The 24,818-nt window shown below is 29.6% G+C and overlaps 4 protein-coding genes and 1 long non-coding RNA gene across 6 annotated transcripts; all 5 read left to right on the forward strand.

The window, feature by feature from the left end:
- Positions 1–979: 979 nt before the first annotated feature.
- On the forward strand, positions 980–1,983 carry LOC125857128 (patatin-like protein 2). The gene is made up of 4 exons (XM_049536802.1): positions 980–1,130; positions 1,254–1,438; positions 1,519–1,705; positions 1,786–1,983. The coding sequence occupies exons 1-4, from the start codon at positions 996–998 to the stop codon at positions 1,981–1,983; spliced, it is 705 nt and encodes a 234-aa protein (XP_049392759.1). The 5' UTR covers positions 980–995.
- A 1,292-nt stretch (positions 1,984–3,275) lies between these two features.
- On the forward strand, positions 3,276–3,611 carry LOC125857129 (uncharacterized). Its single transcript, XR_007445599.1, has 2 exons — positions 3,276–3,307; positions 3,390–3,611. It is a non-coding gene; the product is annotated as an uncharacterized LOC125857129 (long non-coding RNA).
- A 3,130-nt stretch (positions 3,612–6,741) lies between these two features.
- LOC125854711 (patatin-like protein 2) lies at positions 6,742–7,796 on the forward strand. Its single transcript, XM_049534295.1, has 3 exons — positions 6,742–6,840; positions 6,965–7,149; positions 7,481–7,796. The coding sequence occupies exons 1-3, from the start codon at positions 6,742–6,744 to the stop codon at positions 7,794–7,796; spliced, it is 600 nt and encodes a 199-aa protein (XP_049390252.1).
- Positions 7,797–15,695: 7,899 nt separating this feature from the next.
- LOC125857122 (patatin-like protein 2) lies at positions 15,696–18,702 on the forward strand. Of its 2 annotated transcripts, none has more exons than XM_049536795.1 (7): positions 15,696–15,863; positions 15,953–16,137; positions 16,608–16,794; positions 16,873–17,034; positions 17,288–17,599; positions 18,243–18,421; positions 18,508–18,702. In XM_049536795.1, exons 1-7 carry the CDS (start codon positions 15,729–15,731, stop codon positions 18,575–18,577), a joined length of 1,230 nt encoding a protein of 409 aa, XP_049392752.1. In that variant the 5' UTR covers positions 15,696–15,728; the 3' UTR covers positions 18,578–18,702. The 2 variants fall into 2 exon arrangements, with proteins under 2 accessions (XP_049392752.1, XP_049392751.1); XM_049536794.1 differs by lacking the exon at positions 15,953–16,137 and adding an exon at positions 16,340–16,524 and having other exon boundaries at positions 15,698–15,863.
- A 1,356-nt stretch (positions 18,703–20,058) lies between these two features.
- LOC125857126 (26S proteasome non-ATPase regulatory subunit 14 homolog) lies at positions 20,059–24,795 on the forward strand. The gene is made up of 6 exons (XM_049536801.1): positions 20,059–20,280; positions 20,512–20,689; positions 22,003–22,084; positions 23,493–23,669; positions 24,032–24,199; positions 24,402–24,795. The coding sequence occupies exons 1-6, from the start codon at positions 20,139–20,141 to the stop codon at positions 24,591–24,593; spliced, it is 939 nt and encodes a 312-aa protein (XP_049392758.1). The 5' UTR covers positions 20,059–20,138; the 3' UTR covers positions 24,594–24,795.
- Positions 24,796–24,818: the final 23 nt, after the last annotated feature.

Here is a 24,818-nt window from a genome sequence, read left to right on the forward strand (position 1 = left end):
TTTAAATCGGGGATTTTCATTTACCACCATTTATGTCGTTGGAGTTGGAGCCTCTACGACATCTTGAATTGGTGCATTAAGATCACGTTGATCCTCAACTATCATGTTGTGCAGTATAATGCATGTAGTCATTATATCATGTAGCACTTTCTTTCTCCAAAAACGTGACGGTCTTGCAAAAATTGCAAAACGTGATTGTAAAACTTCGAATGCACGTTCAACATCTTTTCGGCATGATTCTTGTTTCATCGCGAATTAATTATTATGTTATGTATTGTATTTTATCTTGCATTTAAATTATTATGTTATGTATTGTATTGTTATATTGTATTTTAATTATCATATTATGTGTTGTATTTTTAAATTAAAATTTTCATCTTATCATTTTAATTTTGTGTATTCTTTATAGTGAAAATTAATAATAAAATCAAATTATTATCGACGAAAATTAAAAAAAATAAAATACTATTAATTCGGGATGAAAGTAGTATATATTAAATAATATATTTTTTAAAATATTATATTACATTTAAAAGAAGTATGAATAGTAGATATTTAATTAATGACATTATATATAAAATAATATGTTAATTAGAAAGTAATAGAAATACTAATAAATTATTAAAAAGGTGAAATAGAGAGTGTGAATAGTAGTTCTCCAAATTTGGAGAACTACTATTCACCTCTCTAAATATGAAGAATAGAGGGTGATATAGAATTGGGTTGGAGTGTCCATTCTCTATTATACTCTCTAAATACAGAAAATGAAGAGTAAAACAGAGGTGGATTGGAGATGGTCTTACATGTCCTAAATATTTTCCCGGTCACATTCCATTGTCTTTTCAAAATAAAATAAAATAATAAAATATTGATCTCCAATAAAAATATCTTGGATTGCTCGTAATATAGTGAGGAATATATTGAGGTCTATAAATTGATAATTTAACCTTGCTGAAAATCAATTAATTATTTTCTTATAAATTTATCAAAAAAAAATGTCATCATCTGGTTCATTCAAGTTGCAACCTCCAATTAATGGTAAATTCATCACAATTCTCAGCATCGATGGAGGTGGCATTAGAGGATTAATTCCTGCAACTATTCTTGAATATCTTGAATCTCAACTCCAGGTGACCGCGTAAACTTCTCTATCCTCATTCAAATTTTAACTTGTTATATCATATTACGTATCACTTATTATGACCTATTCAACTGAACTCAATATTTCATTCTCTACATGTTAATTTCTATAGGAATTAGACGGAGAGGATGCTAGGCTTGCAGATTACTTTGATATAATCGCAGGAACAAGCACGGGTGGCCTTGCTACCGCTATGCTAACTGCTCCAAACAAAGATAATCGTCCTCTATTTGCTGCTAAGGATATAAAGCCCTTCTATCTTGAACATGGTCCTAAGATATTTCCACAAAATAATATGTAAATTTTTTGATTGAATATTTTTTTTCTTGTAAAAATAAGTATTCACTATTAATATTATTGTTTTTCATTTTATATAGGATACTGATTGGATCAATAATAAAGGGATGGAAATTTCTAACAGGACCAAAGTATGATGGGAAGTATCTTCGCCAAGTCATAAAGGAGAAATTAGGGGAGACTAAATTGCATGAGACTTTGACTAATGTTGTTATTCCAACTTTTGATATCAAGACTATACAACCTACAATTTTCTCCACTTTTAAGGTCTCTTTTTCCACTATATTTTTCCTTAATTTTTAATCAGAGGTGTCAAATTAGTTTGATCCGTTTAATCTATTTAACAGGCGAAAAAATATTCAATAATGGATGCTAAGCTTTCCGATATATGCATCGGCACATCTGCTGCTCCAACATATCTTCCAGCACATAATTTTCAGACCCAAAACGAAGATGGCAAATTTCATGAGTTCAATCTTATTGATGGTGCTATCGCAGCTAACAATCCGGTATTAAATAATTTAACCTATTTTATGTCACATTAAAATAATTGAACTCTACCAATTGAGTACTATGTTTGTATTATATTAAACGCTATTTACTATAACAATAAAGTTACTAAATCTTACACACATGACAACATCTATTTATCGAGATGACTTTACTGTTATAGTAAGTAAAGTTTGTGATATTAACTCGAAATTTATATGATGTGGTTGGCTTTTGCAGACCTTTATTGCTATAAATGAAGTGGCCAAACAAATATTCGAACAAACCCCATATTTCAAAAATTTCGACGAAATGAAGCCCACTAATTATGGGAATTTTTTGGTTATCTCCATTGGGACTGGATCAGAAAAATTGGAAAATAAATATGATGCTAAAATTGCATCAAATTGGGGTATTTTTGGATGGCTAAGTGATGGAGGCTCAAATCCAATTATTGATGCATTTGCTGATGCTAGTAATGATATGGTTGATTATCATATTTCTGTTGTTTTTCAATGTGTTTGTTCTGAAAAACAATATCTTCGTATTCAGGTACTATTTATTCCACTCCTGAATATTCTTTCAGTTTAAATAAAAATGACTTACTTTTATTTTCAGTTTGTTTTAAAAAGAATGGTCCTTTCATTTTTTTTGCAACACTTTAATTTCAGTTTTCTTCGTGACATATTTAAAACCACAAGATCAAAAGAGTTTTTTGGTACATTTGATATAACTTTAATTTAGTACCACAAGATTGAACCGTTTCTTTATTTTTTTTAAATTCCGTGTCAAGTCAAACTAAATCATTTTTTTTGAAACGGAGAGAGTATCAAATGTGCTTGATCAAAAACAATAAAGACCAAAATCAAAATTTGTTAATATTTGAGGGATTAAAAGTGCTAATTTCCTAATTGAAATTGTTACTAAATACATTTGAAGTTATTGAAAAAAGAATCGTTTTAAACGAAGCCTTGTTATTTTAATTAGTCGAGTATTCATCAAATAAGAAATTCAAGGAGAGATAAATGATACTCTAGTTTACAAATATTCTCTTATGATAATGTATAATATTTGAGAGTAAAACGTTTTTGAAAAAAGCTAAATTCATATTCAGAATTTAATTTTGAGACGTATAAAGTATTTATCACTTTATTAAAGTCCTAGATGTTACTAAATTATGTTGCTCAACAATATTAATTAGGATGACACATTAAGTGGAGCAAACTCCTCTGTTGACATATCAACCAAAGAGAACATGGACAAATTGGTTGAAATTGGGAAAAAATTATTAAAGAAACCAGTTTCAAGGGTAAATTTGAAGACATGTCTATTTGAACAATTAGGGCCAACTGGTGGCACAAATGAAGAAGCTTTGAAAGAGTAATATTATTCAACTCTCTTGTGAATATTATTAATCAATATATTTTTTTTATTCATTGAACATATTGTTTTAATTTGTCAGGTTTGCAAAGTTGCTTTCCGAAGAAAAAAAATCCAGAAATCCCAAAGTACCTACTACAAATAAATTGTAGAGGCGAAATCGTGATTTGGTATAAATGAATCCTAGATTTTATGATTTTGAAATAATATTTGTAATTCAATTTCTGTATTCTAGCTTTTGATTGTTGGGCCGATGTAATAATATTCAATAGTGTGTTATGTAAAAATTTTGTTACGTGCTTGATTATTTTGTAAGGGCAAAAAGCATCAAAGTTTATATCTTATCTCTTATTATATAAGAGGGAGTTTATGATGGGACATTGTGATGTCTAATCATAAACTCCCTATATAATATATAATATATAATATATAATATATAATATAATAAATCATTTTTTCTACTATATAATATATATTTATTTTTCTACTATAAGGGAGTTTATATAATATATAATAATATAATATAATAAATCATTTACAAATGACTTAAAATATTTCATATTTAAAGGATATTTAATAAAATAGGTTCACTCTCAAAATTCTATCCGGGTCACATATATTGGGACAGAAAAAATAACATATATCATTTTAAAATTACCAAAAAAGTATTATAAATAATAATAATTAACAACTTAAAATATCTTAAAGACATTTTAAAAGGGTTAATTTTGTAATTGTAAGTTCTACTATATAATAAAAGGGAGTTTATATAATATATATTCTACTATTATATAATATCATAATAAAACCCCTTTTATTATATAGTAGAAATAAATGTAATATATATATAATATAATATATAATAATATAATATAATAAATCATTTACAAATGACTTAAAATATTTAATATTTAAAAGATATATAATAAAATAGGTTGACTCTCAAAATTCTATCCGGGTCACATATATTGGGACAGAAAAAATAACATATATCATTTCAAAATTACCAAAAAATTATTATAAATAATAATAATTAACAACTTAAAATATCTAAAAGACATTTTAAAAGGGTTAATTTTGTAAGTTTATTCATATCACATAAATTAGGACAAAGTGACCAGCAATGTAAGTTATTTGAAAGTTACATAAAAATATTATAAATCACAATAATTAATAACTTAGAACATTTTTTAAAAAAATGCAAATTTGGATGACTCTTCAAATTTCATTTGTGTCACATAAATTGAGACAACAAAAATAACATATATTGCGCCCATTTTAATTTATTTGTCTTAATTTTTTTTTATATTTAAAAATTGCGTAAAAATACTATAAATCATGATAATTGACAACATAAAATATTTCAAAAATAAATACATATAAAAAAATTCGATTAATTCTTGAAATTAATCTATCGTTAAAAATTATGTATAAAATACAATAAATCGTGATTTTGACCACTTAAAATATTTAATAAAAAAACGGAAAAAATAAATTGACTGATTCTTAAAATTAATCTATCAATGTCACATAAAATGAGACAAAAGTAGTAATATGTATTGTTTAATGTGAAATTATTGAAAACTACGTAAAATGTATTATAAATGTTAACAATTAACAACATTTGATTGAATCTTGAAATTTTATCAATGCTACATACATTGAGACAAGTGGAGTAATATATATTAAGTATTTAAAAATTACGTACAACCATATTGCTTTATGTAGGCTTCAAATTATCGTGGTCATTTTTTAGGCTAATACACGTTTTGTACTTTTTTTTTAATATTATAAATCGCAATAATTAATAATTTAAAATATTTAAAAAAATATATTAAAAATTTAGTTGGTTTGGGGAATTTTATTTATACTATATAAAATGGGACAAAGGAAGCAACATATATCATTTACAAATGACTTAAAAAACATTAAAAATTAGAATAATTACCAATTTAAAATATTTAAAAGCTATATAATAAAATAGGTTCACTCTCAGAATTCTTTCAGGCTCACATATATTAGGACAGAAAAAATAACACATATCATTTTAAAATTACCAAAAAAGTATTATAAATATAATAATTAACAACTTAAAATATCTGAAAGACATTTTAAAAGGGTTAATTTTGTATTTTTATCCATATCACATAAATTAGGACAAAGTGAACAGTAATGTTGGTTATTTGAAAGTTACATCAAAATATTATAAATCACAATAATTAATAACTTAAAACATTTTTTTAAAAAAAATTAAAATTTGGATGACTCTCCAAATTTTATTTGTGTGACATAAATTGAGACAACAAAAATAACATATATTGGGTCCATTTTAATTTATTTGTCTTATTTTTTTTTTTGGGTTTTTTATATTTAAAAAATGTGTCAAAATATTATAAATCATGATAATTGACAACATAAAATATGTTTTGAAAAAAAATACAAAAAATTCCACTCATTCTTTAAGTGAATCTATCGTAAAAATACTATAAATCATGATAATTGACAACATAAAATATTTCAAAAATGTTGTATGTGGATAGTCTTATTGTGCCTTGAATAGCGTCAAATAAAGTACAAGTTTGTGATAAAAAAACTTATTCCTTTATCCACGCAAACAATCGCTTCAAAATCTCCGTTATTAGCCCCAAAACATACCATTTATATTATTGGGCCCGTGCCCGTGCACATTACCTAGTATCTTAAGAAACTAGTGATCATTTCTTATTTATAAATTCCAAAAATATATTGTATCAAGAAAATATTCATTATTTGTTCTAATAAATTCCGTGAATAAATATATTCAACAAAAATGTTTGTAAACTAGAGAAAATGGCCCGCGTGCCCAATATTATAAATAAGAGAAAAATGTATAAAATAGCAAATTATTAATTCTAAATTCGAAATAATTAAAATTAAAAATATTATGATTGTTAAATAACTACCTAGTTCCATTTGTCCAATAAAAAAATATCCTAGAATTGAGAAAATTAAAAGGATATTCAACTAATATGGAGAAATATAATTTATGAAGTCTCAAATTTGTGTACCATCTAAGAATGTGTTCTAGTGGATAAGATTGCTCCGCTAGCTCTTAATTAGAGATCTCGATATGAAAAATTCCTTGATAGGCTAACGCTACCCTCGAAAAAAGGCCCTATCTAACACAAATCCAATTAATTAGACTCCAATATAATTATTGACACATCGGGTGAAAAAAAAGGTCTCAATTTGTGGTCAAGTTGGTGCCTGATCCTTTTCTTACAGGTCATAAATATTTTCCTGGTCATTCCATTGACTTTTCAAAATAAAATAAAATAATAAAATATTGATCTCCAAAAAAAATAATCTTGGATTGCTCTTAATATAGTGAGGTCTATAAATTGATAATTTAACCTTGCTGAAAATCAATTGATTATTTTCTTATACTCAAAAAAATGTCATCATCTGGTTCATTCGAATTGCAACCTCCAATTAATGGTAAATTCATCACAATTCTCAGCATCGATGGAGGTGGCATTAGAGGATTAATTCCAGCAACTATTCTTGAATATCTTGAATCTCAACTCCAGATAATCGCGTAAACTTCTCTATCCTCATTCAAATTTAACTTATTCAACTGAACTCAATATTTTATTCTCTACGTGTTAATTTCTATAGGAATTAGACGGTGAGGATGCTAGGCTCGCAGATTACTTCGATATAATTACAGGAACAAGCACCGGTGGCCTTGTTACCGCTATGCTAACTGCTCCAAACAAAGACAATCGTCCTCTATTTGCTGCTAAGGATATAAAGCCTTTCTATCTTGAGCATGGCCCTAAGATATTTCCACAAAATAATATGTAAATTTTCTAATTGATTTTTTTTTTCTTCTTGTAAAAATAATTAATCACTATTGTTTTTTCATTTTATATAGGATACTGATTGGATCAATAATAAAGGGATGGAAATTTCTAACAGGATCAAAGTATAACGGGAAGTATCTTCATCAAGTCATAAAGGAGAAATTAGGGGAGACTAAATTGCATGAGACTTTGACTAATGTTGTTATTCCAACTTTTAATATATTTTTTACTCTCCAATCGAACACGGAAAACGTTTTCCTAATTAGAAGTATGTGTCATAAAATATGTCAATTTTTCTTATATATGTCTTGGTACTTGCTTTTTGCAGGCCCTTGTTGCTGGAAATAATGGCTGGAAATCCAAATTTTTTTCCAATTAAACCCATTGATTATGGAAGATTTTTGGTGATTTCTGTAGGCACTGGATCTGCAAAAGTTGAACAAAAATATAATGCTAAAATTGCATCAAAATGGGGTATATTGGGATGGTTACATAATGGAGGTTCAACTCCAATTGTTGATGTGTTTACTCAAGCAAGTGGTGATATGGTTGATTTTCATATTTTTGTTGTTTTTCAAGCTCTTCATTCCGAAGAAAATTACCTTCGTATTCAGATACAAGATCTATATATACTGACAACGTAAAAGATTTTTACAACTATTTATTTGTGACAGGTAACTTATCATGTTATACCATATTAAACTATTACAAAAATTAGTTAAAATCAAAGGTGTACCCAAAATTTGGATCATCTAACATGCATATTGATCAACTTTTGGTAGTGTGATAATGTAAAAAAAATAAAATTGCACTTAGCTAATTTATGTGTATTATAGTCGAACTTCTTTCTTATAAGATATTGAGTCGAGAGTTTTTTGGAAACAGTCTCTACCTTCCTCAGACCCTTATGTGGGATTTAATTCACTGGATATGTTGTTATTGTTAGGAAGTTTTAGGTTTTATGACGATTTATCTTAGACAAATAATTATTTTGTTTATTGATCCATGGTAGGATGACACATTAAGTGGAACAGACTCCTCTCTTGACATATCAACCAAAGAGAACATGAACAAATTGGTTGAAATTGGGACAAATTTATTGAAGAAACCAGTTTCAAGGATAAATCTACAGACATGTCTATTTGAACAAAGCAAAAAAGATGACACAAATGAAGAAACTTTGAAAAGGTAAATAATATTATTTAAAGTCTCTTGTGAATATTACTATATTATTATATTAGCAATAGATAAACTTTGTAATGAATAATAAAATTCATCAACTCTAATTCTATTTATTGGCAAATAAACAACAACAATAAAATTGTTAGCTTCAAAATATTTAGCGATAGAATTGTAACAAAATTGATCATGTCTATTATTTGACAGGTTTGCAAAGTTACTTTCACAAGAAAAAAGACTCAGGGATTCCAAGTCACCCCATACAAGCAAACCTCAGAATAGAACATTATATATATATATATATATATTTGTTTAGAACACACAAAAAATTATTTAATTAATACAAGTATTTAATTAACACGGTATTTATTTATTTAACTAGATTATTTAAGTCCCGTAATACGGGCCCAATATAATTTCACATATTTTATTAGAAATTTACGATTTAAGATATCATAATCCCCTCTCGGATACATCCTTCTTCCCTATCGGAAACATTTATCCCCTTTTAGATACATACCTATCTCCTCTCGGATACATCCCTCCCATAGAGTAATATATCATTTGCAATGTATCGGAAAATGAAGGAGTGTATTCAAAAACAATGAAAAATTTGAGATTTTTGTAATTGAGAAAACTTCTGGAATAGGATTTAATTAGCCTCCAAAGATATGAGATTTTTGTACTTTATACTATTTTTTTCTTCAATAAACAACTTCAATATATCACTTAATAATCTATTTCAAATGTTCATACGACATAAATGCGTCATTTACAACCCAAATTGAGAAAGTTGAATTCTGAAAAATTCTATGCAGCAAGGAAATAGAGAATTGTGTTAGATTATGAGTTAAAACATATCGTGTTCGAGAAATATATAAAATGTTGATGTCTTTGAAAAAGTTCATCGATCTACATATATTTCACAAGTGGTATCTATTTTTCACTATGTTATTATCTTCTTCTTCTTCTTTTGTAATATTTGCACCATAAGCTTTGCATATGATAAAATACTAATCATTGATCAACCAATTCGTAAAGATCAATTCAAAGTATTTAAAATCTCTATTGGTTCACCTTTAGTATACTGTGTTTGTAGTTTGCTTTGTCGATAAATTTTGTGATACATTTTATTATTGTCTTCGATAAATAGAAATACTTCTATTTATTTTGATTTTAATATTGAAAGTACTAATCAAAATTGATTTCTAACTCCACAACAATAAAAACAAGCAGGAAAGTAACTTTATTTCTATATACAATAACAATTATCGTAATGTTATATTCTAAATATTGAAATTATTTATTAAAAAATTATTTCTAACTCCACACCAATAAAAATAAGGGAAAATTGTATATAATAGCAAACTATTAATTCAAATTAAATGTTATAAATATAGTTTGATTTAATTGTACCCCATAACAAACTATTGTTATTTAACCTCTCTCCTGGTGAATCTCGCTCGCCACTCTCGTTCTCTCCCTCGCCTCTCTCGTTTTTTATACAAACGCAAGTGTATAAAGTGCGTTTGTGTTTGTATAAAGCTAGAGAAAATTGTATATATACATATATTTTCGTTCCCCTCTCTCCCCTCTCCCAGATCTCGCTCGCCACTCTCCCAGATCTCGCTCTCTCACTCATCTCTCTCACTTTATACAAAAACCGCAAATTATATAAAATGTGTTTGTGTTTGTATAAAGCGAGAGAAAATTGTATATATACATATATTTTCGTTCCTCTCTCTCCCCTCTCCTAGATCTCGCTCGCCACTCTCCCAGATCTCGCTCTCTCACTTTATACAAAACGCAAATGTATAAAATGCGTGAAAATTGTATATATACATATATTTTCATTCTCCTCTCTCCCCTCTCCCAGATCTCACTCGCCACTCTCCCAGATCTCGCTCGCTCACTCGTCTCTCTCACTTTATACAATTGATCTTTTTGTATATGTATACCAAAGCAGATTATACAACTGCTTTCTTTTGTATATGTATAGCGAAATATATATATTTATGTTTGCTATGGAGCGCAATTATGCAAAGTTTGCTATAGCATATAAATATGAATTTTGTGTTTGCTATATGTGAAAGTTGCTCTAAAAATAATCATGAAAGCAATTTTTTTCTATATGCAATAACAATTATCATACTGTTATATTCTAAATTACATTAATAAATTTTTTTGATACTACACTCTTAATATCATGCCGTAAAAGAAAACTTAAAATCTTACCCCCACAAAATAACCAATATACTTGTTTTTCTTTTTCAGGTTGTTTTTCCCTAATTTATTTATTTATTTAGTTTTTTCGTTCCTCTATATTTCTCAACAAAGTCCTTTTCTATTGACTTTGTATTTTGTCGTTCTTCTTTATTTTTTAACTACTCATTTTTCTTTAGTTTGTATTTTAATATTCCTTAGAATTTGAATGTTAAACTTTCTCCTTGTCAAATTTTCTCTGTTAAATAGTTTATTATATTATATTAAGAAAATATCCTTTATAGAAATGAAAAAATTATATTTTTTAATCTTTCGATGAATACATTATCAAATCATTAATTTCTTGATAGTCAAACATTGTTCATTCTTTTAGTCACGAAATTTGATATTTTCTTCAAATTAATTAAAAAATATTGCTACGTCATTTTAAGACTATTTCAATGATCAAGATACGAATTTAGTGGTCATATTATGTAACATAATATTAAAAATATGTTTACACAATATCCTTTAAAATATTTTAGGAACAAAATATTGAATATTCAAACACATTTTATTTTAAATTAGTTCAAAATTTTCTTTTGTCAAAACAAGCTTAGCATTTATTATTGTTTGTAAGAAGTTAACTAATAGAAATTCTTCATTTTAACAAAATTACAAAAATATCTTTATGGGGCCATAACAAAAGTAAAGACATACAATATATGAATTCTTCTAGATTTTCATTTTGACCACTAATTATACAATTATTATTTTACCCTTAAATGATATTAAAATTATTAAAATGTCATTGATCATCCTTCTCATGGAACTTCTATATAATAGAAATGTTAATTGTCATAATAAAACAAAAATTATAAGATATAATTTACTTATAGTTAAAAATTACTTTGAAAAAATGGAGTACAAACTATACATTTAAATAAGTTATGTCATATACATATTAGTGTAAAGAAATTTCACTCTATAAATTTATTTACTTATTATAATATGTAATTTATTTTATTATGAAAATTTACAAATTTGATGTTTTATGAAAAATTGTTATGAATATTTTTATGTGACCTCATAGTATGAAATGCTTTTACTTTATGATATAGAAGAATATTACTTAAAATAAATTATAATATCCTAATATAAAAATGTAATTGAAAATATGGGTCCATATTAAATGTTAGGATACGCAAGACATTTAGAAAAATATATTTGGTTGTACTATTATTATAAATCTATTATCATGTTTTTGATGCCATAACATAGAAACAAACATTCTAGAATTTTTATGAAATGACAAATTTGCCCTTGGTCATCCTCAACTTGGCTCTTCTATATAATAGAAATTTGTAATAAATGACGTGTGAAATTCAAATCGTGTGTGATGTACAGTGTAAAATTATTGTTGATATTGATAAGGGCATATTTACTAGTTGGTCGTACTCGCGTTTAAGTTCACACTGTATTTTTAAAATTATGGGTTCTGTATTTTGTTGTAATTATATTGATTTTTACATATAACTTTTTGTTCGATGTTAAAAGTATTGTATTCAGTTGAATTCAATGCTTGAACATCCACCTCCTCTAGAATAAGGTGCATCGTCCTGCAGCTCAATTATTTTGTTCCATTATAGCAGTTGACCTTTCGTCACCTAGTTCATCTCTATATATCCCTACGATACCCTTTGGTCATAAATTTTGAAAATAGATTTTCGTGAATTGTGACCTAATCAATCTCTGTAATCCCTACACAACTTATAGTGTAGTCTTAGGGGTCGTTTGGTTTGAATACAAGTTATCCTGAGATTAGTTATGTTGGGATAAGTTATGCTGGGATAAGTTATGTTATGATAAGTTATACTGTGATTAGTTATGTTGGGAGTAGTTTTTATTGCTTATTTGGTTTGTCATATTCAAACTTATATTCATTGCATAATTTTTAATAATAAGTTGTTTGATTACAAAAATACCCTCCACCTTATTTAGTTAGTTTTTTTTTAACTTTTTTTGTGCAAACTTTAGTTATTCATTCTCAAAAATCAAACTTTCATGTTATTTAGCTTAAATATTTTTATATGTACATTTTCATGATTGTGCCTGTGTTTTTAAAATTAAACTTTCATCTTATTTAACTTAAAAATAAAACTTCCATCTTATTTAACTTAAAAACAAATTTTCATCTTATTTAGCTTAAAAATTAAACTTTCATCTTATTTAGCTTAAAAATTAAACTTTCATCTTATTTAGTTTAAAAATAAAACTTTCAATCTTATTTAGCTTAAAAATAAAACTTTCGTTTTAAGTTTATCAAAGTAAAAGAAATTTTATCATTAAAGTTATCCACATTTTAATGGATACATATAATATAATTTTTAATTGAGTAATAAACTATGTAATTTAGTAGTGGAGTGAATATTTTAAGAGAAATCAAAATATAAATAAACATAAAATTAGGCAAAAAAATCAACTTATAATCTATTCGTAAATAAAGATTGTATTTATAAAATGTAATTTTTTAATAGAAAAATATATTATGATAAAAACAACGATTAAGTAAGATTGTGAATGTTATTATGGTTGTTTAAAATTATATTAATATACATGAATGTATAAGTGATGTATAAAAGAGAGTTTAAGGGGATAATAATTTACATACTTTATCCCAGGATAAGTTATCATGTGATTACTATTCCACCCTCAGGGAGGGATAACTTATCCCAGTACTATTTGTTAATCTTGGGATAAGTTATCTCATCATGTCTAACCAAACAACGGATTAAGAGACACTAATTAAATTTTTGTCCCAGGATAACTTTCTCTTATCCATCACACCAAACGACCCCTTAGGCTGTGTTTAGTATGGAGGAAAATATTTTTCTTCTAAATAGCCATTTTTTTGTTCTTTGGTCATTTCCGGTAACCTGGTAGATCTACTGAACCTTTTCCAGAAAGGAGTTTCGAAGGGTTGCGAAACTGGTAACCTTAGCCCAAAACTCGATCTACGGCCCCCTCAAGGTTAGGGGCACTCAAAAGCGTCGTTGCCAATGGTGCAATCTATGGTCCCTCCAAGGCATCCAGCCGATCCCTACCAAACGAAAGAAGTCATTATCAAACTGCTCGCCCTATTGAAGTACCAAAGGTGCGCTCAGCCCGGTGACTAGGAAATGGGTTTCCCCTTTTCGTTGATCAAAATTCTTTAAAAAATATTCTTTTTTAAGAAAATAAGTTTCTTAAAAATGAGAAAAATGACTTTCCTTCTAGTGATGGTAGGAAAAACAAGTTTCACAAGCGGTATTCCTCGTTGATTATGCCCACTGTCCAATGACACACCTCATCGCTATCCCCACCACTCATAATATTTGCCTAAATTACATAAAAATATTATTAAGATATAAAAAAATTGTTTAAATACCTAAATATAAGAAATTAAAATAAGTAAGAAGCCAATTTTATTATTTAAAAGAAAAACAACTTCGAAAAAAAAAAAACGCTACGTGAAAAACATTTTTTGTTTTCAATGGACCTACATTTTTTCACTTGTCCAATTCAATTGCAGGCTGGCAAATAATTTTGCCTTGATGTGTTGTTAACTTGTTATTATCAGAAATGTTTTAATATTACATTATTGTAATAGAAGTATATAACGATAAATATCTGCTTCCCTCAGTTTGTTGGCATTTCATTTTCTGAATTTAATTATTCAATATATATAACATGATTGTCATTTGTCGGTTTCATAATTGATCGATCGGTAAAAGGATAGTTGAATTCGTTTATTAATAACTCGATATTTATATTAATTTGTTTTATATTTGTAAATAACTAGATAATTATTTGAACCACACTTGCAAAATATGTCATTCAACTGATTATGTAATATTCAAAAAAATTCTCATGACCGACATAAATTGTGTTGTAATGACGAGATTGTTCCACTCTTAATCAAAGGTCTCAAGTTTGAGCGTTGGATATAAAAAAAAAATCTTGTTGGGAGCGCCACACCTAAATAAGCTCTACAACATACGTATGTGCAATCCAGATTTAATTGAAACTCCACTATGAGCTTCGGATACGGAGTAGGAAACAAATGTTTATTTTTTAAAAGAAAAACGTGGGACAATATAGTGGCCATCCGCATGTCCCCCTCCAAATCAAAATAAGGACCTCTCCATACAGCTTGCACCATATAAAACAAAATACTAAACCTCTCAAATCACTACTTACGCTTATTATAAATAATAATAATAAGCGCCACACCTAAATAAGCTCTACAACATGCGTATGTGCAATCCAGATTTAATTGAAACTCCATTATGAACTTCAGATACGAGTAGGAAACAAATGTTTATTTTTTAAAAGAAAAACGTGGGACAATATAGTGGCCATCCGCATGTCCCCCTCCAAAATAAAATAAGGACCTATCCATACAGCTTGCACCATATAAAACAAAATACTAAACCTCTCAAATCACTACCTACGCTTATTATAAATAATAATCATGTTTCAAGCAATCTAGTAACACTATTAATGTACGAAAGTTGGCAAACTCTTTGATGATTACATCAATTTTTAGTCAGAAGTTTCAGATTCAAGTCCTAACACTCATGGGTATAAAAAAAAAATTCTAAATTAGAAATAATTAAAATTAAAAATATTATGGTTGTTAAATAGCTAGTTCCATTTGTCCAATAAAAAAATATCCTACAATTGAGAAAATTAAAAGGATATTCAACTAATATGGAGTAATATAATTGATGAAGTCTCAAATTTGTGGACCACGCCAAAGGATGTGTTGTAGTAGAGGAGATTGTTCCTCTCTTAATTAGAGATCTCGAGTTCAGGTTCTTAATATGAAAAATTCCTTGATAGGCTAGCGCTACCCTCCGAAAAAAGGCCCTATCCAACACAAATTCAAATTAATTAGACTCCAATACAGATATTGACAGATCGGGTGGGAAAAAAAAGGTCTCAATTTGTGGTCAAGTTGGTGCCTGATCCTTTTCTTACAGGTCATAAATATTTTCCTGGTCACATTTCATTGACTTTTCAAAATAAAATAAAATAATAAAATATTGACCTCCAAAAAAATATCTTGGATTGCTCTTGGCATTATTGAGGTCTATAAATTGATAATTTAGCATTGCTGAAAATCAATTAATTATTTTCTTATACTCAAAAAAATGTCATCATCTGGTTCATTCGAATTGCAACCTCCAATTAATGGTAAATTCATCACAATTCTCAGCATCGATGGAGGTGGCATTAGAGGATTAATTCCAGCAACTATTCTTGAATATCTTGAATCTCAACTTCAGGTAATCGCATAAACTTCTCTATCCTCATTCGAATTTTAATTTATTCAACTGAACTCAATATTTCATTCTCTACGTGTTAATTTCTATAGGAATTAGACGGTGAGGATGCTAGGCTCGCAGATTACTTTGATATAATTACAGGAACAAGCACGGGTGGCCTTGTTACCGCTATGCTAACAGCTCCAAACAAAGATAATCGTCCTCTATTTGCTGCTAAGGATATAAAGCCCTTCTATCTTGAACATGGTCCTAAGATATTTCCACAAAATAATATGTAAATTTTCTAATTGATTTTTTTTTTCTTCTTGTAAAAATAATTAATCACTNGGTGGCATTAGAGGATTAATTCCAGCAACTATTCTTGAATATCTTGAATCTCAACTTCAGGTAATCGCATAAACTTCTCTATCCTCATTCGAATTTTAATTTATTCAACTGAACTCAATATTTCATTCTCTACGTGTTAATTTCTATAGGAATTAGACGGTGAGGATGCTAGGCTCGCAGATTACTTCGATATAATTACAGGAACAAGCACGGGTGGCCTTGTTACCGCTATGCTAACAGCTCCAAACAAAGACAATCGTCCTCTATTTGCTGCTAAGGATATAAAGCCCTTCTATCTTGAACATGGTCCTAAGATATTTCCACAAAATAATATGTAAATTTTCTAATTGATTTTTTTTTTCTTCTTGTAAAAATAATTAATCACTATCAATATTATTGTTTTTTCATTTTGTATAGGATACTGATTGGATCAATTATAAAGGGATGGAAATTTCTAACAGGACCAAAGTATAATGGGAAGTATCTTCATCAAGTCATAAAGGAGAAATTAGGGGAGACTAAATTGCATGAGACTTTGACTAATGTTGTTATTCCAACTTTTGATATCAAGAATATACAACCTACAATTTTCTCCACTTTTGAGGTCTCTTTCTCCACTATTTTTCCTTATTTTTTAATCAGAGGTCTCAAATTAGTTTGATCCGTTTAATCTGTTTAACAGGCCCAAAAACATTCAATAATGGATGCTAAGCTTTCCGATATATGCATCGGCACATCTGCTGCTCCAACATATCTTCCAGCACATAATTTTCAGACCCAAAATGAAGATGGCAAATTTCATGAGTTCAATCTTATTGATGGTGCTATCGCAGCTAACAATCCGGTATTAAATAATTTAATCTATTTTATGTCACATTAAAATAACTGAACTTTACTTACTATGTATTTATAATGATGACCTCACTAAACTTTACCAATTGAGTACTATGTTTTGTATTAAATTAAACGTCATATAAAGTTACTAAATCTTACGCACTATAATGACAACATCTATTCATCAAGATGACTTTACTGTTATAGTAAGTAAAGTTTGTGAAATTAACTCGAAATTTATATGATGTGGTTGGCTTTTGCAGACCTTTATTGCTATAAGTGAAGTGACCAAACAAATATGCGAACAAAACCCATATTTCAAAAATTTCGACGAAATGAAGCCCACTAATTATGGGAAATTTTTGGTTATCTCCATTGGGACTGGATCAGCAAAATTGGAACATAAATATGATGCTAAAATTGCATCAAATTGGGGTGTTTTTGGATGGCTAACTGGTGGAGGCTCAAATCCAATTATTGATGCATTTGCTGATGCTAGTGATGATATGGTTGATTATCATATTTCTATTGTTTTTCAATCTATTTCTTCTCAAAAACAATATCTTCGGATTCAGGTACTATATATTCCACTCCTAAATATTCTTTCGATTTTAAAAAAATAACAAACTTTCCCTTTTTAGTTTGTTTAAAAAAAAATGATCCTTTCAATTTTTTTAGCAACACTTTAGTTTCAGTTTTCTAGGCGACATGTTTAAGGCCACAAGATTAAAGAGTATTTTGGTACATTTGACATAACTTTAATTTAGGACCACAAGATTGAAACGTTCCTTTATTTTCTTAAATAATTTTGTGTCAAGTCAAACTAAATTATTCTTTTTGAAAAGGAGAGAGTATCAAATGTGCTTGATCAGAAACAATAAGGACCAAAATCAAAATTTGTTAATATTTGAGGGATTAAAAGTGCTAATTTCCTAATTGAAATTGTTTCTAAATATTTGAAGTTATTGAAAAAAGAATCATTTTAAACGAAGCCTTGTTATTTCGATTACTCGAGTATTCGTCAAATGAGAAATATGCTCTTATGATCTAGGTATAAATACTTGAGGGTGAAGCGGTTTTTTTATAAAGGCAAATTCATATTCAGAATTTGATTTTGAGACGTATAGAGTATTTATCACTTTATCGAAATGCTAGATGTTACTACGAGTTAAGATAGGTGTATTATAATTATATATGTTGCTCAACAATGTTAATTAGGATGACACATTAAGTGGAGCAGACTCCTCTGTTGACATATCAACCAAAGAGAACATGGACAAATTGGTTGAAATTGGGACAAATTTATTGAAGAAACCAGTTTCAAGGGTAAATTTGAAGACAGGTCTATTTGAACAATTAGACCCAACTGGTGGCACAAATGAAGAAGCTTTGAAAGAGTAATATTATTCAACTCTCTTGTGAATATTAGTAATCAATAGATATTCTTTATTCATTATTGAATTGAACATATTGTTTTTGTCAGGTTTGCAAAGTTGCTTTCCGAAGAAAAAAAAGTCAGGAATTCCAAAGTATCTACTACAAATAAATTGTAGAGGCGAAATCATGATTTGGTATAAATGAATCCTAGATTTTATGATTTTGAAATTCTGTATTCTAGCTTTTGATTGTTGGACCGATGTAATAATATTCAATAGTGTGTTATGTAAAAACTTTGTTACTTGCTTGATTATTTTGTAAGGGCAAAAAACATCAAAGTTTATATATCTTAAGTAACTAGTGATCATTTCTTATTTATAAATTTCAAAAATATAATGTTTCAAGAATATAGTCATTATTTGTTCTAATAAATTGCGTGAATAAATATATTCAACAAAAATGTTTGTAAACTGGAGGAAATGGCCCGTGACACGGCCCAATATTATAAATAAGGAAAAATTGTATAAAATAACAAATTATTAATTCAAATTAAACGCTATAACCAAAGTTTCATTTAATTATAATCCATAGCAAACACTAACCATTCGCCTCTCTCCCCAAAAATTTCGCTCGCCACTCTCTCACCACTCTCCCCTGCCTCTCTCATTTTATACAAACACAAATGTATAAATTGCGTTTGTATTTGTATGAAGCGAGAGAAAATTGTATATACAAATACAAATACATATATTTTCGTCTTATTCATTTATAATTATATAAATACAGATCTTAACCTACCAGTTCTCTTTTGTCTTTCTCTCTTTCTCGCATTATACGAACACAAATTATACAAATTACAATGTATAATTTGTGTTGTACAAAGCGACAGAGAGATTTGATATACAAATGTTTTATTTCGATTCAATTGTATACAAATTCAAATTTTTATGCAGATATACAAACATAAAGAACATATACAAACACAATTTTCATAGACACAGACGTCCAATTTATGCAAATCGCTACGATATATACAAATCAGGTGTCTGCAATTTTATACAAATCAAAGTTGCCTACGATTTTTATATAGATCTAATGCCCCATAGCAAACATAAAATTTGTTATAGAGCGCAATTGTGCAAACTATAATTATATCATACAAATATAATTTTTATGTTTGCTAAACATAAAATTTACTCAACTAAATAATTGAAATTATTAATATAGCTCTGTTAAAACAACAAATATCAAGATGAATATGTTTATTTATTTTTTATTCAAATAAAAATGAATAACTATTAATGTCCTAATTAAAGTATAAACTCTTATTTTTCTCTGTCCACTTTTAATTGTCATAATTTTCTCTTTTAGAATCAAACTATAAGAACTTTGACTAACATTTTATAATGTATTTTTTCATCATAATTAATGTACTTTTTGAAAATTATATTTTGGAACAATTAGTTAAGAATATACCTATAAAGGGCATAAATGTAGAATTTCTATAAAACTATGGTATAAGTATCCGATTTTAAAATATAGGGGTGTATTCTTTATTGCGTCATATTATAGGGTATTTAGTGTAGTTATACAAAGTATAGGGGTCTCAGTGCAATAACTATTTTACACTATTTAAATTCCCAACTTCTCCTCTCAGATCAAAGAAATTTACAGTCGCTCGTAGTAGTCTTGTTCTCAAAGAAATCCAAAAAGCAAAGCAAAACCCAATCGGAGAGCATGTCTGGAATGGAAAGATTGCAGCGGATGTTCGCCGGAGCTGGCGGTGCGTTGGGACACCCGCCACCGGACTCTCCAACTCTAGACTCTTCTGAGCAAGTCTACATCTCGTCTCTCGCCCTCCTAAAGATGCTTAAACACGGTAACTTAGGGTTTTTTCCCCAACTATCTTCGCTCTTTATACACTTGTTATCCGGATCTAGCTGCATATATATACTTATCCGTGTTATTGCTTTTAGGTATACATGTGTGAAGAAATTCTAAAATTGAGATGTAGCTTTATCGAGCCTAGGGAGTTTAAATTTTAGATTAGTTTCTCTCTGTGTGTGTAGGTGTTGTGTAATTAGAGTTTTTTTGTGATGTTAATGTGCAGGGAGGGCTGGAGTTCCTATGGAGGTGATGGGATTGATGTTAGGGGATTTCGTCGATGAGTATACAGTGCGTGTAGTGGATGTGTTTGCAATGCCTCAGAGTGGTACTGGTGTGAGTGTTGAAGCTGTTGATCATGTTTTTCAGACCAATATGCTTGACATGCTCAAGCAGACTGGGAGGTAATCACTGTTTGCTATTCGTATCATACAGGATTAGTTGTAGTTTAAAGGTTCTTCCTTTAGCTGGGTAATATTTATTTTCCTTATGGTTTATCATATGTTTATAGTTGCCTAACAAATTGACAAGTGAAACATGTTTTCCAGGTATATTAATTTGGGTAAATTTGGGGGTTTTGAGCATTTTCTTTGTGTTTATTTCTCATGTCAATTGGTATGACACTGTAAAAGGGATGCTTGATTACGAATTAGAGAACTGATCCTTTTTATGCGTTCTGTTCAACTTTTGATGAGGTTAAACTAGATATGGAAGGTTTCAATTTCTGGCTGCTGTTTGAACTATTTCCTTCATAAATGGGATTATGGGAATAAGATAGTGTTTGGCACCTAATTTGGAATGTTGTGACTTGTGAGATAGTATTCTTCTATGTTGCAACATTCTTGTGATTTGAAAAGAAAACTTTGTTTGCATTTCATTATGTTTTACAATTTCAGAGTCACTGCATTTGTAGACTTTAGTTTAACCCCCAAGTGTTCGCGGAATAGTTATGGCTCTTTTCTGTAAAAGTAGCTAAATATATACAAGACAAGATATTATGAAACTTCTAGCTGAATCTTTTCTGTTTACGTTAAAGTGTGAGACTTATTTGTTTGTTTCAAGAATATCTTTTGGTCTTCATATTTGTCTGGATAGATAATTTGTTGAGGTCTCTGTCAACATAAGAACCAACTTTTATATGTGATCTTCGAGATAGAGTGGTAACTTTATTTGTGAATTGTTCTCTTTAAGCTTTGTGGTAAAGATCCTGGTGTATTTGCTGAGAATGTAGTGGTCAGGCTGCTATCTTAATCAATTTTGGCTAGGGGATGATTATTTGGAAATTGGAATAAGTTTCCTTGAGCTTTTGTTAAAACTGAACTTCAAAGCTTTTATTAGAATCCACCTTCAAAACTGCTGGCGTCACAAAGTTGAGGGGATGTCCTATAAGAATTTAGGCATGACGAATTAGCAGGTAAGTGATAAGAAGATTAAGGTTAATCATGTACAATCTAGGAGTTGTCCGCGGAAATTAGAAGACCTGGTAAATGATGGGAAACTAAATCAGTTTAGATGGCTTGCAACATGAGGTAGAAGATTTGGATATTTCATGAACCTATTCCTTGTTCTCATCTTCTAGTTGTGGAGTACTGTTGATTTCTAACGGTTGGGTTGTCCTTTATGTTGTAATGTTGCCTGATCAACTTCTGTACTTATCTTCTTTGTGTTTTGACACCAAGGATGTGCCCTAAAATGCCACTTTACTTTTATGTTACAGACCTGAGATGGTTGTTGGTTGGTATCACTCACATCCTGGATTTGGCTGCTGGCTTTCTGGTGTTGACATCAATACTCAGCAGGTTATTCTTGTCCTTTTCCATTTCGATGGTTAGCTGGTTCCTAATGACATTTGAAATGTTCTATGTGAATCATGAGCTACTGAGTAAGAATAGTTCACGATACTGTATGAGTCCTTTTGTAGTTAATCCAATCATCCCGAGTTAAATGATTTTCTCTGATTAATATGGAATTGAGAAAAAACTTTATAAAAATGATGGTATTAAGAAAGACAAGATTGAATTTTTTGTAATATGAAATTTGACTAAGGTGGTGAAATGTGGCATGGTAATACCATGCAAAGCTGTACTATTTGTTATCCCACCTTTTTGAAATGGTGTAGATCAATAATTTTTCATAATGAGAAGGGTTACGTTCTTGGAGCCTGTATAGAAGTATTGGAAAGTGCTTTATGAAGATCTTATGCGCTTTCATCCTTTGAATTAAGTGCTGAATTGGAACAGTTTCTTTTAATTTTAAAATGCATTCTTCCTTATAGTTAGACACTTGTAGTTGTTTCGTACAATGACCAAATAAGTTAAGATCACAATACCATCCAGGTAAAGAGAGTTATAGATGGGGTAGTGCCTAGTACTGTGTTTGGTAAAAAAAAGGCAGAATAGAGAGATGAAGGGTGGGAGGGAGAGGTTGATTACTTCTTCAGGGTTGAAAAGGAGAGAGAGTGTGTGTTAGAGGTGATTAGAAGATGTTGAAAGCTGCCCTTATCAGTTGTCTTCTGTCTCCACTCCCCACTTTGCTAGGGAGCTTTTTTTTGCTTCTCACGAGAAATTTAGCTTTTCACGAGAATGAGATCACGTTGTTATTCTTACACACACACCATAAATAAATAAATGAGACCACACTGGTATGGTTAACTTTTGCATTCTAGAGCTGTAATTTGTTGGGATCTCCATATGATAATCCTGCTCTCTATGATATAAATAGGAAGTCTGATTAGCAAGATACAAGTTGAACTTTCTTTATGAGAGACAAAATCCTCTGGACAGACCATGATAGCATTCTGTCTCGACTATCATTGGCGAATCATAGAAATGGACTGAAACAAAAATCTATTTGCAGCAAAAATTAGAAAGATAAGAAAATAAAAACTTGTGGCAAAAGAGATGTCTCCCATCTCTTCCTCCCGTATAGATAACAGATAAAGAAGGGGATAGTGAGAAATAGAGTGAATAGTTTATACAGCTTTGCACTCTTGAGTAGTCGAGTGTTCAATTGGATTTTGGTAAAAGCAGATGAGCACATGAGCCTATCAGAATGTCGATTTGGTGTGTTTGGCATGGTCTTCATGTGAAGTGCGCCAATACCTAGTGAATGTTCTATTTGACATGGTCTTCATGTGAAGTATGCCAGTTATTTGACATGGTCTTCATGTGAAGTAAGCGAATAACTAATGAATGTTCTATTGTGCAGAGTTTTGAAGCACTGAATCAACGAGCAGTGGCTGTGGTGGTGGATCCTATTCAGAGTGTTAAAGGGAAGGTGGTAATTGATGCCTTTCGCTTGATCAATCCCCAAACTATGATGCTTGGCCAAGAGCCACGACAGACAACATCAAATCTGGGACATCTGAACAAACCATCTATTCAAGTAAGTGACATTATTAATCTTTATATTGTCTTTGAAAGATGTTACTCCCTCTCCTCCCCACCCCCACACATCCAGTCTCAGTGTATGAATGAAACCTCCTATTTTACTTCCTGGTATTCAGCCGTTTGTTGGTGATGATACTTCTAAATGGAACATCTACACGACTTCCACAAGTTATTTAGTAAAATAAAGTTCCACTAGTTTTAGAAAGTCTAGTTAGTTCATATTTTCCAATTTAAACCTGGTTTCCAGTAACCAATCTTCAACTTCTTTTATGTCCAATTGTGTTTTGCGCAAACTTCGTTGATGGAGTACTTTCAGTTTCAATTTCTATTTCGGGTTCTAACAGATGCATCTTGCAGGCATTGATCCATGGTTTGAACAGACACTACTACTCAATAGCCATAAACTACAGAAAGAATGAACTTGAAGAGAAGATGCTACTGAATCTTCACAAGAAGAAATGGACAGATGGACTTGCTCTCCAGCGTTTTGATGCTCATTCCAAAACCAATGAGCAGACGGTTCAGGTAATCTATGTGTTTGCATGGTATTTAAATACAACAGCATTGTTACATCAAGTGCCAACTTTTTTTGATGATTATAAGTACACAGAATATGCTTGCTGATATGTTTTTCATCTCTGCCTCTCCCCGTGAGAAAAGAGAGCATAAAACTAGTAATAATGTCCTTGACATGCCGCGTGACGTTTTCAAATATTCTCTTGTGCAGGAGATGTTAAACCTTGCTGTCAAGTATAATAAAGCTGTGCAGCAGGAGGATGAGTTGTCCCCAGAAAAGCTAGCTATTGCAAATGTAGGAAGGCAAGATGCAAAGAAGCATCTTGAAGAACATGTCTCAAATTTGATGTCTTCAAACATTGTCCAGACATTGGGAACCATGCTCGACACTGTTGTCTTCTGAAGTTCATTTCTCCCAACTCTGGAAAAGTTGTGTTTTTAGTAGTGAAATAGGAACAATTCTTTCTGCTGTTTTTTTCCTAAGAAAATGAGACCTAGTACTTTGTTTCTCTGTGATAGCAGCTGTTATACAATATGGTTATGTTATCTTAAGATGACTTCGGACATAATAGTGTTTTATCATCTTTACTGAACCATTTTCCTAATTCAGTGCCTCTCAATTTCAAGA

This window comes from Solanum stenotomum, chromosome 2 (genome assembly GCF_019186545.1).
Source record: "Solanum stenotomum isolate F172 chromosome 2, ASM1918654v1, whole genome shotgun sequence".
NCBI classification, from domain to species: Eukaryota; Viridiplantae; Streptophyta; class Magnoliopsida; order Solanales; family Solanaceae; genus Solanum; species Solanum stenotomum.

What these genes read in the sequence shown, in the direction of transcription:
- LOC125857126 (XM_049536801.1), top strand. Translation starts at nt 20,139, where the DNA reads ATGTCTGGAATGGAAAGATTGCAGCGGATGTTCGCCGGAGCTGGCGGT. An exon ending in TTGACATCAATACTCAGCAG is followed by an intron (nt 22,085 to 23,492) that starts GTTATTCTTGTC and finishes TCTATTGTGCAG; the next exon opens with AGTTTTGAAGCACTGAATCA. An exon ending in TGAACAAACCATCTATTCAA is followed by an intron (nt 23,670 to 24,031) that starts GTAAGTGACATT and finishes TGCATCTTGCAG; the next exon opens with GCATTGATCCATGGTTTGAA.
- LOC125857128 (XM_049536802.1), top strand. Translation starts at nt 996, where the DNA reads ATGTCATCATCTGGTTCATTCAAGTTGCAACCTCCAATTAATGGTAAA. An exon ending in ATCTTGAATCTCAACTCCAG is followed by an intron (nt 1,131 to 1,253) that starts GTGACCGCGTAA and finishes TAATTTCTATAG; the next exon opens with GAATTAGACGGAGAGGATGC. An exon ending in CAATTTTCTCCACTTTTAAG is followed by an intron (nt 1,706 to 1,785) that starts GTCTCTTTTTCC and finishes TCTATTTAACAG; the next exon opens with GCGAAAAAATATTCAATAAT.
- LOC125854711 (XM_049534295.1), top strand. Translation starts at nt 6,742, where the DNA reads ATGTCATCATCTGGTTCATTCGAATTGCAACCTCCAATTAATGGTAAA. An exon ending in GCATTAGAGGATTAATTCCA is followed by an intron (nt 6,841 to 6,964) that starts GCAACTATTCTT and finishes TAATTTCTATAG; the next exon opens with GAATTAGACGGTGAGGATGC. An exon ending in ATATTTCCACAAAATAATAT is followed by an intron (nt 7,150 to 7,480) that starts GTAAATTTTCTA and finishes TGCTTTTTGCAG; the next exon opens with GCCCTTGTTGCTGGAAATAA.
- LOC125857122 (XM_049536795.1), top strand. Translation starts at nt 15,729, where the DNA reads ATGTCATCATCTGGTTCATTCGAATTGCAACCTCCAATTAATGGTAAA. An exon ending in ATATTTCCACAAAATAATAT is followed by an intron (nt 16,138 to 16,607) that starts GTAAATTTTCTA and finishes CATTTTGTATAG; the next exon opens with GATACTGATTGGATCAATTA. An exon ending in AACAATATCTTCGGATTCAG is followed by an intron (nt 17,600 to 18,242) that starts GTACTATATATT and finishes AATGTTAATTAG; the next exon opens with GATGACACATTAAGTGGAGC.